This window comes from Primulina eburnea, unplaced genomic scaffold, assembly GCF_022965805.1.
Source record: "Primulina eburnea isolate SZY01 unplaced genomic scaffold, ASM2296580v1 ctg358_ERROPOS102878, whole genome shotgun sequence".
Classification (NCBI taxonomy): Eukaryota; Viridiplantae; Streptophyta; class Magnoliopsida; order Lamiales; family Gesneriaceae; genus Primulina; species Primulina eburnea.
Window position 1 is genome coordinate 63,591 of NW_027331175.1, and position 17,891 is coordinate 81,481.

At 36.0% G+C, this 17,891-nt stretch overlaps 1 protein-coding gene across 1 annotated transcript; it reads left to right on the forward strand.

The window, feature by feature from the left end:
- The first annotated feature begins 15,046 nt into the window (after positions 1–15,046).
- Positions 15,047–17,082, forward strand: LOC140820991 (uncharacterized). The gene is made up of 5 exons (XM_073181376.1): positions 15,047–15,228; positions 15,357–15,606; positions 16,094–16,165; positions 16,351–16,503; positions 16,765–17,082. Exons 1-5 carry the CDS (start codon positions 15,047–15,049, stop codon positions 17,080–17,082), a joined length of 975 nt encoding a protein of 324 aa, XP_073037477.1.
- Positions 17,083–17,891: the final 809 nt, after the last annotated feature.

A 17,891-nucleotide genomic window follows, 5' to 3' on the forward strand; every position in this document is an offset into this window, starting at 1 on the left:
GTCAAAACAGTGGGAGTAAACATTTATAAAGTAAAAGTCCATACTTTATATCTTAATAAATATTTTAAAATAGTCAGTAACATTTATCTGTTTATTTTTCAATACTTTTGACAAAGTCTTCGATTCGCAATCCGCTATCTGTAATACTCGACAAACACGTATTCACCAGGCCTAGTTACCTCAATTGGCTAAGAAATCTGAAAATCGTCTTGAATTCGGAAAGGATAGCGTATACACTTACTGAGTCGCCCCCTGTTGAGGCTCCGACTGACTGCACTCCTGAGGAATTGCAGACTTACAAGGAATGGTGTGACCATGACTTGAAAGCCAAGTGTTATATGCAGGCTTCTATGAAAGATGAGAAGTCGGTTCTTTATGTAGGCTCTTCATCTGGTACGAAGACTGGTCCACGTGGGAAGGGAAAAAAGCGTTCTTTCCAACGTCCCAAGAAGAACGTGCCCTTGAAGAGGCAATCTCCGAGTCCCGTTGTGGCAGCCATACCAGTAACGGCTGGCAAGACTCTTGACATATGTCATCACTACAAAAGGCTGGACATTGGAGGCGTAACTGCAGAGAATATCTTGCCCAGAAGGGTTCTGGAAACGGTATGTTCTACATTGAAGTATACATTTCAATTAACTCTACTTCTTGGGTATTTGATACCGGCTGTGGCTCACATATCTGTAATGGGTTATAGGTGATGGGAAGAAGTAGAAGGCTTAGGGAAGGTGAGACCTTCTTGAGGATGGGCAATGGAGCAAGAATTGCTGCCAAGGCCAAAGGAGATGTTTACTTGCTGTTGAACAATGACTTTAAGTTAATTTTATGAGATGTGTGATGTCTCGAAAATTAGAAGTCCACATGAACCACGTGAGTGAAAGTTATTAAATTTCTTATGTATTTTATTAAATGATTTTAATGCATGTTTATTTCATTAGATTGTGTTTTAATTCATAATTTAAGAATTTGCATTATTTTAATAGTTATGTCTAGTGGATATACGTTAAAAAGGTTTTCTTGAGTTTATGTTACAGGCAAATATTCGATGCGGGATCGAGGAAAAGATCGGCAACGATTCTGTCAATTTTAAAATATGGTATTTATTTTATTTAAGAAAAGGATGGAGTATTTTAAATAATTTAATTAATTTTAGTAATTTAAGAGCCTAATTAAATTATTTAAATGATTAATTGATTTTAAATTTTTAGAGTTGTAGCATTTGTACATCTTATTTAAATTTAAAATTTATAGTGGGGTTAATATGGGTTTTATTTTAAAGTAGTATGTTAAATATTTTTTTAAATATATTTTAATCATGTTCCACTCATATACACACATGTTACAAATTCTTTTATATATATATATATATATTTATATATATATATATATATGTATATATATATATATATATTTAAATCATGCAAGCACACACACTTTGACTCACACACACACACACACACTCACATATTTACACACACATATACACGTACACATATGCACACAAAACAAAAACACAACACATTATTTTCTATTCAACTTTTTGACTAAATAGATGGGAAGCTTTGAAAGAACTCTTTTGCATCAATCTTTTCTCCATTTCTTCCTCTCTCATTTCCCTCCATCACGTAGCTTTTCTCTGGAAATTCCAGCAGCAATTTAGTAAGTTTTATTCAAAGAAAATCGAGCCACGTTCGTCCCGGATCGTCTATCGCTCCGTCTCCGCTTCGGTATCGTCGTTACGGTATTTTTAAATATCAAAAGGCACGTATAATCTGTTCTTGCTGCATCGATCATGTCATATTATGTGTTGAGTTGTTTTTAAGCATAAAAATGTATATATGATGTAGAAGTTTGAGCAAGAAATGTATTGAATATGTTTTGAACAAATTTTAAATCCGAAAACTCGTGTTTTGATGTTCTTTTGGAAACTGCAATTTTTCGGTACATATTTTGAGAAAACTTTCAACTACAAAAACGTAGATCTTTTCGATACGTTCGATTTGATATAAAAAATTCGAGTTATTTAGATTAAAAACAAGTGAGTTATGGTGTTTTTAGTATGACTGCTCAAATTAGATCCGAAAATTTCTGTTTTGATGTTCTTTCGAAAACTGCAATTTTTCGGTACATAGTTGAGAAAACTTTCAAGTACAAAAACGTAGATCTTTTCGATACGTTCGATTTGATATAAAATTCGAGTTATTTGGATTAAAAACGAGTGACTTATGATGTTTTTCATATGACTCCTCAAATCGTGTTTCAAGAAAGTTATGAATTTTAATGTGTTCTTGAAGTTTTTATGTTGCAGGCTTTGTTGGGGATCGATGGGTGATCGTTGCTGCATATAAGAAAGTTAGTAATGATGTTTAGAGTATTTTTGAGGTTTCGATTCATGTCGTTAAGAGCTTGAATTATTAAGAAGTCGTAAGAAATAAACTTTAATATAAATGACAGTATTTTTGGGTCGTATAAATTGTAGGGTGATTATAAAAGTTTAGTTCATTGTTATGGTGTCCTAGAATGGTCTCATAGTGTTGAATCTTGATGCATTATGTGTTAATTGGGAGAATAGACATGTCATAAAATTTTCATCAAATAATTCGTTGGGCAGACGGACACGGACTCGGAGAGGGAGGTTAGCACGGGGTTCGTGCCTCTCATTTCTTCGACACATATTTTAAACGGCATCGATATAATTAATATATCCAGTGTCTGGACGAAACATCCGCAGAATTGACGAATCAGTCAAGAATTAAGCGAATCAGCCAATAACTAGACGAATCAGCCAGTAATTAAGCTCCAGACATCGGGATCCCTAGGTTAGAGTTGAGTCGAGTCTGAGACGACGCGTTGTTTGAGTCGAGTCTGAGTCTGAGTGTGATTCATTGCTTGATATTGATTTATGTTTCTGATTTGATACATGTTATGAATATGTCTTATATGCTTTTGTATATGTTTTTATATGATTGCATGTTTACTTTGTTTATACTGGGATGTAATTCTCACCGGAGTTATCCGGCTGTTGTCTTGTTTTGTATGTGTGCATGACAACAGGTGGGGCTGGATCAGAGTCAAGAAGAGGATGAGAGAAGACAGTTAGCGTGGAGATCCGGACTTAGGAGTATATCTGTTATATCACCTGAGGTGTAGTGAAGAAACAGTAGTTATTATGATTTCTTGTTGTACTGGACTTGTACTTAGATCTGATTAGTGATCTTGTAAATGAGATAAGACTTATTTCATATGCTGCGTACTCTCGTGTTTTTAAAAAAATTTAGACCCTGTTTATTTTAATTGATTAATTATTCCCAAAAAGTGATTAAGAATTGAATTAAGTTTGGGTCCCCACATGGGCGGCAGGGACATCAGCGACCTAAGATCGTAAACTGAGCTTTGGCCTATCCTCCATCATAACCTAATATCCTCATATCCTCAGTAGTCATAATTACTTCATTTTCATCGACGTTACATATTTTCATCACTTTATAAAATCATGCACAAATACCATTTTTCTTTTGAAACCAACCATGCAACATATATTTTAAATATCAACCTTAAATCATAAAAATCCATGAACATTTAAAAATCATAATTTAATCATGTAACATTTCATATACATTTGAAACAATCATAATAGCATGAAAACAACATTCAGAGCACTGCCATGACCTTTAATAATTTTTAGACGTAAAAAGACCGTTTTACTCCTGGGCGTGACATTTTACGTTTTTTACTTTTTCTTGATTTTATTGACTCTAACATGTCCCAATTAATTATTTAATCCTAAAATAAAATTCTCATAATTTTATTTAGCATAAAAACGAGACTTTTTAATTTATCTTTAATTAATCACGTGTTTTAATCTCGAAAAATCCCAAACATTAAAATAAAATTCATAAACTTAAAACTTAGAAATTTTATATCATTTTAGCCCCGTGAACCATGACTCAACCACCATGACCCATTTTTCAAATAACTTTAACTTTAAAACCCTAACTTGACCTATATTTGAACCCCTCAAGCCATCTTTCGATATTCTCGAGCCACCCTCATACCGTCTTGGCCCAAATCCTGAACAACCCCCTGAGTCACCCCACTGGACCCTAGGAACATTTAGGATCAGACCACAACCCAAAAATCAAAGCATGCCAACCATGAAGAGCTGCAGCCAAGAATTCCCCACTTAGAAGGACTCCATATTTACGTGTCCAGGTCTCTACCAGCGAGCCCAGACCTTGAACCAATCATAAACATTTTCCTTTCCTTTAATGAATTCAGTTCGTTAATTGTGACTTTCCTTTATTGAATTTAGTTCGTTAATTGTGAATTCAGTTCTTTAATTATTTAATTCAGTTCGTTAATTGTGACTTTCATCAATCCTCAAAAGTCAATGGATCCATCTACATGAAACGACAGTACTAGGCGGCAGGGACATCAGCGACATAAGATCGTCAACTGAGCCTTGGCCTATCCTCAATCATAACCTAATATCCTCATATCATCACTAGTCATAATTACTTCACTTTCATCGACGTTTCATATTTTCGTCACTTTATAAAATCATGCACAAATGCCATTTTTCTTTTGAAACCAAGCATGCAACATATATTTTAAATATCAACCTTAAATCATAATAATCCATGAACATTTAAAAATCATAATTTAATCATGTGACATTTCATATGCATTTGAAACAATCATAATAGCATGAAAACAACATTCAGAGCACTGCCATGACCTTTACTGATTTTTTGACGTAAAAAGACCGTTTTACCCATGGACGTGACATTTTACGTTTTTACTTTTTCTTGATTTTATTGACTCTAACATGTCCCAATTAATAATTTAATCCTAAAATAAAATTCTCATAATTTTATTCAGCATAAAAACGAGACTTTTTAATTTATCTTTAATTAATCGCGTGTTTTAATCCCGAAAAATCCCAAACATTAAAATAAAATTCATAAACTTAAAACTTAGATTTTTTATATCATTTTAGCCCCGTGAACCATGACTCAACCCCCATGACCCATTTTTCAAATAACTTTAACTTTGAAACCCTAACTTGACCTATATTTGAACCCCTCGAGCCATTTTTCGATTTTCTCGAGCCACCCTCATACCGTGTTGGCCCAAATCCTGAACAACCCCCTGAGTCAGCCCACTGGACCCTAGGAAAGTTTAGGATCAGACCACAACCCAAAAATCGAAGCATGCCAACCCTGAAGAGCTGCAGCCAAGAATTCCCCACTTAGAAGGACTCCATATTTACGTGTCCAGGTCTCTACCAGCGAGCCCAGACCTTGAACCAATCATAAACATTTTCCTTTCCTTTATTGAATTCAGTTCGTTAATTGTGACTTTCTTTTATTGAATTCAGTTCGTTAATTGTGAATTCAATTCGTTAATTATTGAATTCAGTTCGTTAATTGTGATAAAACCTTTTATCACAATCATAAACATTTTCCTTTCCTTTATTGAATTCAGTTTGTTAATTGTGATTTTCCTCAATCCTCAAAAGTCAGTGGATACATCTACATGAAACTACAGTACTGGGCGGCAGAGACATCAGCGACATAAGATCGTCAACTGAGCCTTGGCCTATCCTCAATCATAACCTAATATCCTCATATCCTCACTAGTCATAATTACTTCACTTTCATCGACGTTTCATATTTTCATCACTTTATAAAATCATGCACAAATACCATTTTTCTTTTGAAACCAAACATACAACATATATTTTAAATATCAACCTTAAATCATAATAATCCATGAACATTTAAAAATCATAATTTAATCATGTAACATTTCATATACATTTGAAACAATCATAATAGCATGAAAAAAATATTCAGAGCACTGCCATGACCTTTAGTAATTTCTAGACTTAAAATGACCGTTTTACCCCTGGGCGTGACATTTATGTTTTTTACTTTTTCTTAATTTTATTGACTCTAACATATCCCAATTAATTATTTAATCCTAAAATAAAATTCTCATAATTTTATTTAGCATAAAAACGAGACTTTTTAATTTATCTTTAATTAATGGCGTGTTTTAATCCCGAAAAATCCCAAACATTAAAATAAAATTCATAAACTTAAAACTTAGACTTTTTATATCATTTTAGCCCCGTGAACCATAACTCAACCCCCATGATCCATTTTCAAATAACTCTAACTTTAAAACCCTAACTTGACCTATATTTGAACCCCTCGAGCCATCTTTCGATTTTCTCGAGCCACCCTCATACCGTGTTGGCCCAAATCCTGAACAACCCCCTGAGTCACCCCAGTGGACCCTAGGAAAATTTAGGATCAGACCACAACCCAAAAATCGAAGCATGCCAACCCTGAAGAGCTGCAGCCAAGAATTCCCCACTTAGAAGGACTCCATATTTAAGTGTCCAGGTCTCTACCAGCGAGCCCAGACCTTGAACCAACCCCTTACACACCTTTGTAGGACCCTCCAGACTCACCCTAGCCCGGCCCTTGAACCCCAAACTGAGCCAAATTCCCTGCGCGAACCTCTGAACCCTGTGCGCTACGCGTGAAGCTCTCGGGTGGGAGTCCTAGCGTGGCTAGGACTCCTTTCCCAGCCCTTAACTCGAGTCCCAACGTGGTTAGGACCATACCATCGAGTGAACCATTCCCTGACTGAGTCCTGGCCCCAAGCCGTGACCCAACCAAGCCACAAGCCATGAAACCTGAACCCATGACTCCCCTTGACAGAATTGGGTTTCCAGCTTACTTCCTTCGATTAGGTGTGGTTTAGGGTGTGGTTTTAAGACTCTAAATCGTGCAAATACTTGGTTTGATCATGTCCTAATCATGGAAGCTCTTTGAAGCACATAAAAACATGTTTTTAAATCCTTAAATCATGAACTTTACACATGGTTATGAAAAAATACGAAAATTTCATATGAACTTCAAGCTTTTCATGCAAACACAATTTAAAACACTAGTACGATGTGATAGACAAGAAAAGGAGATGTATGGCGTGCCTTTGCGTTTTAAACGTACGATTATATGTTGACGACGAAGAACGGGGGCGAGAAGACGATGGCTTTGATGCCACCCTTGATTAACCGAAAAGTTGAGTATGATCGATGGTTAGGTTACTCGATAGATGTATAAAAAGATTTAAGTAGACATCTGGTCTTGAGAAATTTTTTTTGTAAGTTATTAAGAAAATTGGGAATAAGTAAATATGTGTGTTGGAATTATGTTATCTAAAACTATTTGGATTGCGTAAGTTGAATTTAAAATGTATGAAATATTTGTTAGTACGGAAATTTTTGTGGGAGAAATAAATACAAAAGGGAATTAGTGGTGTTCAACATAAGTTATCAATCAATGAATATTAAGATTTTTATTGAGTAAGAAATCTAAAAGTTTGCCATGGTGGTACGACAAATCACGATGCATTTTATTAATTAATGAATATTGCAATACAAAGTAATGGATAAACAACAATTACAAGTAATCGTAAAAATAAAGAAAAAACATGAGGATGATATTCTCCGATAAATACAAGAATCGTAAATATAATAACTAAAATAATTGAAAATAACTTTGCAAAAGCCATCTTCTTTTTCTTCGAAAAAAAAAATATTTGATGAAGAATAAGTTTTAGAAGAGAAGAGAAAGTTGGAGTGATTGAATGTATTTGTGAGATAATATTTATAGAGAAAAAAAAAACTAGCCGTTAGTTACCGTTTTATGACCGTTGGTATATGTATGTATTTGTATAATTTTATGGTAAAAATATGGTGTATATAATATTAGATATGTTTAAATAATTATGTATATCATATCTCATTATTATAATGAGATGTCATAATTTATTTTGTTTAAAAATCTTATAGACTTTTATACTTGTCGTATCCCTTACTCGAAATTAAAGGTTGGCAACAATTTTATATTTGGGACGTATTTGTAAATAACTAAGTTACATACGGTGGTATTGTAAGGTAAAGAATTGATTCAAGAGTTGTAGGCCAATATTATTATGAGGTAAGAAAAATGTTCAAGTTATAAGTGTATTGCCGAGGATAGGAGTTGATCAGTAAATTTTTTTGGGTGCAAAGAATTCTTAAGATGGACTGCATAAATACTAATGTAATAGGCCGTTGACATTACAAGTATAGTATAAAGAAGGTAAGATACGATAAGGTTGAACCTCCATTTATAATATTGAGAACGACAAGAAAAGTCAGAATTCGGGATTTTAGTAAAGTAAACTAAGTTACCATAAGTTGTGAATCGCAAATGAGGTTTTTGGTAGGAAATTTAATTCGGATTGAAGAGACGTAAGGATAACATAAGACTTAATTTATCAGAGTAGCGCAGCGGTAGCATGGATTGATGGGATACTAGAATTAAGAATCTAAACTTTTGAATTACCGATGATAAGCGAATTTCGGGGACGAAATTCAAATTAAGGGGGATAGATTGTGATGTCTCGAAAATTAGAAGTCCACATGAACCACGTGAGTGCAAGTTATTAAATTTCTTATGTATTTTATTAAATGATTTTAATGCATGTTTATTTCATTAGATTGTGTTTTAATTCATAATTTAAGAATTTGCATTATTTTAATAGATATGTCTAGTGGATATACGTTAAAAAGGTTTTCTTGAGTTTATGTTACAGGCGAATATTCGATGCGGGATCGAGGAAAAGATCGGCAACGATTCTGTCAATTTTAAAATATGGTATTTATTTTATTTAAGAAAAGGATGGAGTATTTAAAATAATTTAATTAATTTTAGTAATTTAAGAGCCTAATTAAATTATTTAAATGATTAATTGATTTTAAATTTTTAGAGTTGTAGCATTTGTGCATCTTATTTAAATTTAAAATTTATAGTGGGGTAATATGGGTTTTATTTTAAAGTAGTATGTTAAATATTTTTTTAAATATATTTTAATCATGTTCCACTCATATACACATGTTACAAATTCTTTTATATATATATATATATGTATATATATATATATATGTATATATATATATATATTTAAATCATGCAAGCACACACACTTTGACTCACACACACACACACACACTCACATATTTACACACACATATACACGTACACATATGCACACAAAACAAAAACACAACACATTATTTTCTATTCAACTTTTTGACTAAATAGATGGGAAGCTTTGAAAGAACTCTTTTGCATCAATCTTTTCTCCATTTCTTCCTCTCTCATTTCCCTCCATCACGTAGCTTTTATCTGGAAATTCCAGCAGCAATTTAGTAAGTTTTATTCAAAGAAAATCGAGCCACGTTCGTCCCGAATCGTCTATCGCTCCGTCTCCGCTTCGGTATCGTCGTTACGGTATTTTTAAATATCAAAAGGCACGTATAATCTGTTCTTGCTGCATCGATCATGTCATATTATGTGTTGAGTTGTTTTTAAGCATAAAAATGTATATATGATGTAGATGTTTGAGCAAGAAATGTATTGAATATGTTTTGAACAAATTTTAAATCCGAAAACTCTTGTTTTGATGTTCTTTTGAAAACTGCAATTTTTCGGTACATATTTTGAGAAAACTTTCAACTACAAAAACGTAGATCTTTTCGATACGTTCGATTTGATATAAAAAATTTGAGTTATTTAGATTAAAAACGAGTGAGTTATGGTGTTTTTAGTGTGACTACTCAAATTAGATCCGAAAATTTCTGTTTTGATGTTCTTTCGAAAATTGCAATTTTTCGGTACATATTTTGAGAAAACTTTCAACTACAAAAACGTAGATATTTTTGATACGTTCGATTTGATATAAAATTCTAGTTATTTGGATTAAAAACGAGTGACTTATGATGTTTTTCGTATGACTGCTCAAATCGTGTTTCAAGAAAGTTATGAATTTTAATGTGTTCTTGAAGTTTTTATGTTGCAGGCTTTGTTGGGGATCGATGGGTGATCGTTGCTGCATATAAGAAAGTTAGTAATGATGTTTAGAGTATTTTTGAGGTTTCGATTCAAGTCATTAAGAGCTTGAATTATTAAGAAGTTGTAAGAAATAAACTTTAATATAAATGACAGTATTTTTGGGTCGTATAAATTGTAGGGTGATTATAAAAGTTTAGTTCATTGTTATGGTGCCCTAGAATGGTCTCATAGTGTTGAATCTTGATGCATTATGTGTTAATTGGGAGAATAGACATGTCATAAAATTTTCATCAAATAATTCGTTGGGCAGACGGACACGGACCCGGAGATGGAGGTTAGCACGGGGTTCGTGCCTTCTCATTTCTTCGACACATATTTAAACGCACAGACACGTACCCCTACACGGACCTAGGGACGGGGTCCGTGCCCCTTCTTTTACATGACACATATGAGGCAGTACCTACACGGACCCGGGGCCTGACCTGGGTACGGGGTCCGTGTAGCTTCAGTTTTTGGGATAAATATTTTATCACTTAAGGTTTGGTTTGAGGTTTTATGCTATGATTTAACATTGATGTTTTACAAGGTCAAGTGGTGAGAAATTATAGAATGTTCTAAGAATTTATTTAGCTTGAGATTAAGCATGACTTTTACGTTTAAGTTGTACACGTTAAGCTTATGAATTCATGTTAGTATGTTGCAGCAACGACACGATTGACATCCAACGAATCCCTCAACGCCAAGTAAGTAAGTATGATGACGTGCAAAGAAAATATTTTATGTTTTGGAGGTATGCTAAATGTCTTGTGACCAAAGTATGTTTAGGATTGGAAAGCGTTAAATTATGAACGGGGACCAATCCGCTCGTTAAATTATGAACGGGTTAGATCGAGGTTGGGAAGCGTTAAATTATGAATGGGGACCAACTAGCCCGTTAAATTATGAACGGGGATCTCATGTATGTGGCAGTGGATACGTCCCTGTCGGCCCAGTACTGTGGTTTGTCTGATCAGGCATTTATTGTGTTATGGGTCACTTGCTTTGAAACATCCTCTACGAAAATGATAAAGTTACGTTTGTTCAAGTATGTTCAAGTATGCAGTATGTTTATGAAAGTTTATGATGATGGCACGTCAGAGTATGTATGTACGTATGTTCAAAGTCATTATGCAAAGTTCAAAGTTATCATGCAAAGTTCAAGCTATTATTCAAGTTCAAGTTTCAAAGTATGTATGTTCAAGTTTTAAGGTTATTATGAAAGTTTTAAATTTATTATGCAAGTTTCAAGTTTATTATGCAAGTTCAAGTTTCAAGTTATGTATGTTCTATTTTTAAGTTGCATGCGATTTTATTATGTAGTACTCGTTATTCCAGTTTATACATGTTGAGTCTTTAGACTCACTAGAATTGATCGATGCAGGTGAGTATGTTGAGGAGGAGACAGGAGGTGGCGATCAAGGGGCAGGCTTGGACTGAGCGGAAGGCTAAACCCGAGGACCACTATGTTTATGTTTTATGAAAACTTTAAAATATTATGTTTTTATGTTGGATGTGAGATGATTTGAAATAAGTACTTTGTTGGAAAATATTAGTTGGGAATGTTTATTTTAATATTATTAAGTTAAATGACAAGTGACGACCGTATGAAATTTTATGTTTAAGAAAATTTTTAATTTTTTCGCAAATTTTGAAGTAGTAAAAGTACGGTACGTTACAGAATGGGCATAACTTTTTACTCAGACCTTGAAATGACCTGAAACTAGTAGGAGATTCAAGAAAAGACATAGGGCTACAATTTCATGTTTACCACTTTGGCCAATTCAGAAAAAAAAGTGCACATTTGGCCCTTGGACCGAGGGTACACGAACCCCTACACAGGGTCCGGGTCTTGCCAGGAAAAATGGGTGATTTCTCGTGTGTACACGGACCTTTACACGGGGGGAGGCACGGGGTCCGTGTATTTGGCGTAGAAAGCATATTTTTAAGAGTTTCCAAGCCATTAAGTTATTCATTTGCTTACTCATCTTGCATCCATCGACTTGTGGAGCTAGGGTTCTTCATTTATTCTCTTAATTCCTTTCTTTTCAAGGTTTGAATCTTCAATTTGGAGGTGTGATCTTCATATCCTCAAGAGCAAGTAACCAAGGTAAGGGAATTATCTTTTGGGTATTTGGTTGAAGTGAAGGTAAGGTGGTTTAGGCTTGAATGATAGTTTATAGGTTGAAAATGTGAAGTTAATGGTATAATCTTGATCTTATGTTGTAGGATCAACTACGAAGAAGCTATCTGTAGTGACCCGTTCCAGAATCACCTACTAAGCAAGAACTAAGCATGCAATTAACCTAATCAACAATAATCAGAGATAACAGCGGAAAAAGTCAACAAAATAAAGTTATACAACCCAACTGAAATCTAGAATAACCCAGAATAAAAATATCCAATACAACCATATCGAATCAAAACAATACCAATAAACTAAACCAACCAGCTACTCAACGTCCTCCTCCTGCTCCTCCTGAGCTGTCCAACCTGAGGCCTGCCCCGTGGGAATGGGGTGTCCAAGAATAAACAAAACCGAGGACGTGAGCGATAAGAACGCCCAGTACAAAAGTATGAGTATACAGACCTATATGAAATGCACATGCTATGATCATGATACCGGGGTAGTCAAGAAACAGGAGTCACAAGAGGATCTCAACAATGCTCAGTCTAGAGGCGCCAAGTGGATAGTGCCGCGCGGTCCAACCTCTGGGTCACTGCATCCACTACAAGACAGACGTGGACCTAAAATGTCCCGGACCACCGAAGCCCTCCCGACCCGTCGGCCACTGTGTACTCTCGGTGTCCATGCGTCTACAAGACAGGGCTGAGCGGCCCCAAGATATATAGCTTATCTCGAAAGAGATACAGCTCAACAGCAAAGGCTATCTCGAAGAAGATACGGCTCAACATGAAATGCAACGTGCAGTAATAAACGTGACATAATAGCATGCATCAAATGACATATATCAATGCACCACATAATCATGCAACACATATATGAATGTATACTCAACCAGGATATCTCGGATAGTACTTTCGTACCTCTATCACAGCAATCATAATCCACTGGAACAACCAGACAACAGGTCTAATCCAAGCCTATTCATCAAGTGAAAACCATCACTAAACTTATCTACCAGACTTAACTAGATAATCCTGAGATAAATACTGATAAAATTCCAAACCTTCGTCCGTCGCTAGCCCGCTGATGCCGCTAGCTCCCAACTAGAGCACAGCTCTGCTACAAGACCAGCAGCTCCCCGCTAGTGCCCAAATCTCGGAACAAGACTAGAACCTGTCAGAAACGACTGAAATGCTACGGAACTCTCTGAATTGGCGAGTCAAAATGAGGAAATCCGACCACTATTTATAGGCCATGTTCGGATCCTCCGAACAACACTTCGGAGCGTCCGAACGCTACGTGTCCATTGGCTCTTGACAGCTCATGTTCGGATCCTCCGATCATACACTTCGGACCGTCCGAACATACACGTGTCCATCGACTCTTGACACCTCATGTTCGGATCCACCGAACCCACTTCGGACCTTCCGAACTCTTCGTTGCTACCGAACCATCTTCGGTCCGTCCGATCATGACTCGGTCAAAATTACACATTAATCCGTTAATTACCCAATTTGGGATTCGGGCTACTACACTATCAGAACAAGTTCTGTTGGTTGTAAGTGGGCTTTTTCCTTGAATGCATCTCATGGCCTATATGTATGATTAATGATGTTGTTAATGTTCCTAGCTCCTTTAATACATTGATTATATACTTGCTATGTAATGGTTCATTGATTGAAAGAAAAAGAAAAGAATTTTGATGCCAATTGCTAAGAAAGGAGCTAGTTCTAATTTCATGCACACCACATGGTTGATAAAATGATTCAATGGTTTTTTTATGGCTTGATAGTTATATGGTAGTGGCGGTGCTTCTAGCACTTCTAAATCCACATAACGGAAGTTGATCAACATTTAACATGTACAGTGACTGATTTTTGACTGAAATGTACATGTATACCATCGACGGATGACTTATCAATGCCATAAAGAAATGGTTGATAGAATGTCATCTTATAATTGTTATCTAGATATTCCATTGAACGATGACATTTCCTATGGTTCAATGGTAATGATTCTTTTCTTTACACTATTGTATATGTAATTGTTATTGAAAGTTCTGCTTACTGAGTTTTGTAAACTCATTCCAGTTATGTCATCTGATGCAGATAAAAAGGAATAGCGATGGAAGTGTCGAGGCATGGAAGGTGCATGTGCCAAAACTTGGAGAGTGATGTTTTGATGAAATGTGGCAATTATAAAATTGTTTCGAGTATTGTACCTTGGTTCATGTTTTGAACAAGAAAATTATGTCTTAACTTTTGTCAAACTTTTGGTATTTATGAATATGATATCTATGTGTTTAGTGGAGGTTTTGAGAATATGTGTATTTTGGGAAAGATTGATTGTGGTATTATTTTTTTGTTTGCTTGGAATATTTGGTAAACCTATATTTATGGGTAAACATTGCCAAAATTTTATTTAATTATTATTTTTCTCCAAATCTTTTATAAGGCTTCCGCATTATTGCATTTATAGTTTAATGTCATGGGGTAAGGGTGTTACATTTATTGGTATCAGCGCAACGTTTTTCGGACCAATGATTTGGCACATGTCTTCATATGCTTTTGACACTTCGGTATGTATCTTTCTGCATGTTATTGATGTATTGGTATGATGATAAGCTTTACATGTAATATGTTTTGAAATTGATTTTAAATTGAGATGCAATATAGGAAAATGCCACCCAAGAGAAAAGCTACTGAAGTACCTCCTAGAAGGAGAGACGGAGAAGACCGAGGCAGTACTTCATCTAATGCAGTTGATGAGTTTAGTAGGCTAATTCATGAGCAAGCTAAAGTGCAGGGAACAAATCTAGCAACTTCTCCGATTGCAATCACCGGTTCAAGGTAGAGGCCAAGGCCGTGATCAACGAGTTCAAGAACGAGTTGCTGAGGGAGCTTATGATAAATTCAAGAAGATGAATCCACCCGAATTTTTAGGGAGTCCGGACCCTTTAATTGCAATGGAGTTGGTGAAGGCGGTCGAGGCGATCTTTGATTACCTTAACTTTGATGATAAAGATCGAGTGAGTTGTGCTGTTTTCCTCTTAACCAAGACTGCAAGAATTTGGTGGGAAGCAACCAAGGTAATGATTAATGTTCAAACATTGAAATGGAATGAGTTTAAAGATTTGTTCTATGACAAGTACTTTCCTAGCAATGTTAAAGCTTGCAAGGTGAAATAATTGTTGGAGCTAAAGCAAGGGACAATGAGCATGAATGATTACATTTTTAAGTTTGAAGAAGGTTGTCTTTTTGTTCCTTTCATTGCAGCAACGACAAAGATAGATCCGAGCATTTTATGCGGGGTTTGAGGGCGGAGATTCGAAGAGATGTTCGAATGTCAAAGGCTAATTCTTACAAGGAGATTGTTGAGAAAGCATTGATGGCCGAATATGATGAGAAAGAGATTGATAAAGAAAGACAATTTAGGAGGCAACAATTTGTCCAAAAGGGTCAAGCTTCGGTTCAAGGAGGAAAAGGAGGATACAAGAGGAAAGGAAAGGAAAGGAAGAATATCGCGGTAAAGCTCCTGCGGTGCCATCTGGATCAAATAAGCCTTTATGTCCTAAATGCCATAAACCACATAAAGGAGAGTTGGAAGCAATAAATGTTATAGATGTGGAGGTGTTGGGCACATTGCGATCAATTGCACTCAATCATTGGGCAAGGGCCAAGTTCAGGGGCGCATTTTCTCTTTGACCAAGGAAGGAATTAGTCCTGATTCGTCAATCATTTCAGGTACCATTCTTATTTCAGGCAAGGTAGCTACTACTCTTATTGATACTGGCACCACACATTCTTTTATATCTGAGCAATTTATTCATTCTCTGGTTCTTGCTCCTATTGGTGAAATTGTCCACTTTTCTATTGTGTTTCCTTCGGGAGATTATAGGTAGCATTTGAGGATCGTGTTACAGCAGTTGAGGGACAACAATTTATATGCTAAATTCAAGAAGTGTGAATTTTGGCTGGAGCAAGTTGCATTTTTAGGTCATATCCTTTCCAAGGAAGGAATTGCTGTGGATCCGGCTAAGATTGAAGCAGTTAAGAAGTGGTCTATTCCTTTGACAATTGCTGAGGTACGAAGTTTCCTTGGGTTGGCAGGGTACTATCGTCGTTTTATTGCTGATTTCTCTAAAATAGACTTGCCACTTACTACTCTGACGAGAAAGACAGTTAAGTTTGAATGGACTAATGAATGTCAACAAGCATTTCAAGTATTGAAGGACAATTGACTTCAGCTCCAGTGTTAGCACTTCCTCAGGAAGTTGAAGACTTTGTGGTGTATACAGATGCTTCCAAGAAAGGTCTTGGTGCTGTGTTGATGCAGCGAGGCAAAGTTATTGCTTATGCTTCTCGTCAATTGAAGGAGTATGAAAAGAACAATCCGACTCATGATCTCGAATTGGCGGCCGTGGTATTTGTTTTGAAGATCTGGCGACATTATTTATATGGCGTGAAATGTGAGATTTTCTCAGATCATAAAAGTCTTAAGTATCTCTTTACTCAGAAAGAACTGAACATGCGTCAGAGAAGGTGGTTAGAACTTGTGAAGGATTATGATTGCACTATCAGTTTTCACCCAGGAAAAGCGAATGTGGTTGCTGATGCATTGAGCCGAAAGTGAGGTCTTCAATTGGGTTCTATGATTCAAAAACCTCTGTTGTTGGATTTGCAGAGAAGTGAGATCACATTGGTTGAGGAAGGTACAATCGCTCGACTTTCAACCTTAGTTATTCGACCGACTTTGATTGACAGAATTAAGCATGAGCAACAGTTGGATACTCTTTTGTTGGAATTGAGAGCAAAGGCAGAGAAGAAGGGGAATTCTGAGTTTGGATTGAACAGTGATGGCCTGATTACATTTCAAGGCCGTATTTTTGTTCCTGTTGGTGATGCTATTCGTCGTGATGTTTTGACGGAAGCTCATACTGCATCTTATTTAGTACATCCTGGTGGCACCAAGATGTATCAAGATCTTCGTCGATTGTATTGATTGTCAGGTATGAAGAAAGATATAGCATCACTTATTTCTTAATGTTTGACTTGTCAGCAGGTAAAGATTGAGCACCAACGACCGGCGGTTTTATTGCAATCCTTACCTATACCGCAATGGAAGTGGGAACACATCACTATGGATTTTGTTGTTGGGATGGCAAGAACTCAGAAGGGCTATAATTTATTTGGGTGATCGTGGATCGATTGACCAAGTCATCACATTTTCTCCCTGTCAAGACGACATGACTTAATATGCAGAGACGTATGTTCAAGAGATTGTAAGACTTCATGGGATACCCGTGTCGATTGTTTCAGATCCTGATGCAAGGTTTACATCTGGGTTTTGGAAGAGTCTTCATAGAGCTTTGGGTACAAAGTTGGCCTTTAGCACAGCCTATCATCCTTAGAGTGATGGGCAATCAGAGAGAGTTATACAGATTTTGGAGGATATGTTGAGGACCTGTACTATTGACTTTCCTGGTAGTTGGGATTCGAAGTTACCTCTTGTCGAGTTCACATATAATAACAGCTACCAGTCCTCGATTGGCATGGCACCATATGAAGCGTTATAGGGTAGGAAGTGTAGATCACCTTTATATTGGGACGAAGTAGGAGAAAGGAAGATGTTAGGACCCGAGTTGGTTCAACAAATGGTTGATGTGGTCGCACTGATCAGACAGAGAATGAAGACGGCTCAATCTCGACAAACAAGTTATGCAAATGTTCAAAGAAGGCCTTTGGAATTCAATGTAGGTGAAAATGTGTTCGTTAAGATAGCTTCCCTCAAAGGAGTTGTGAGATTTGGAA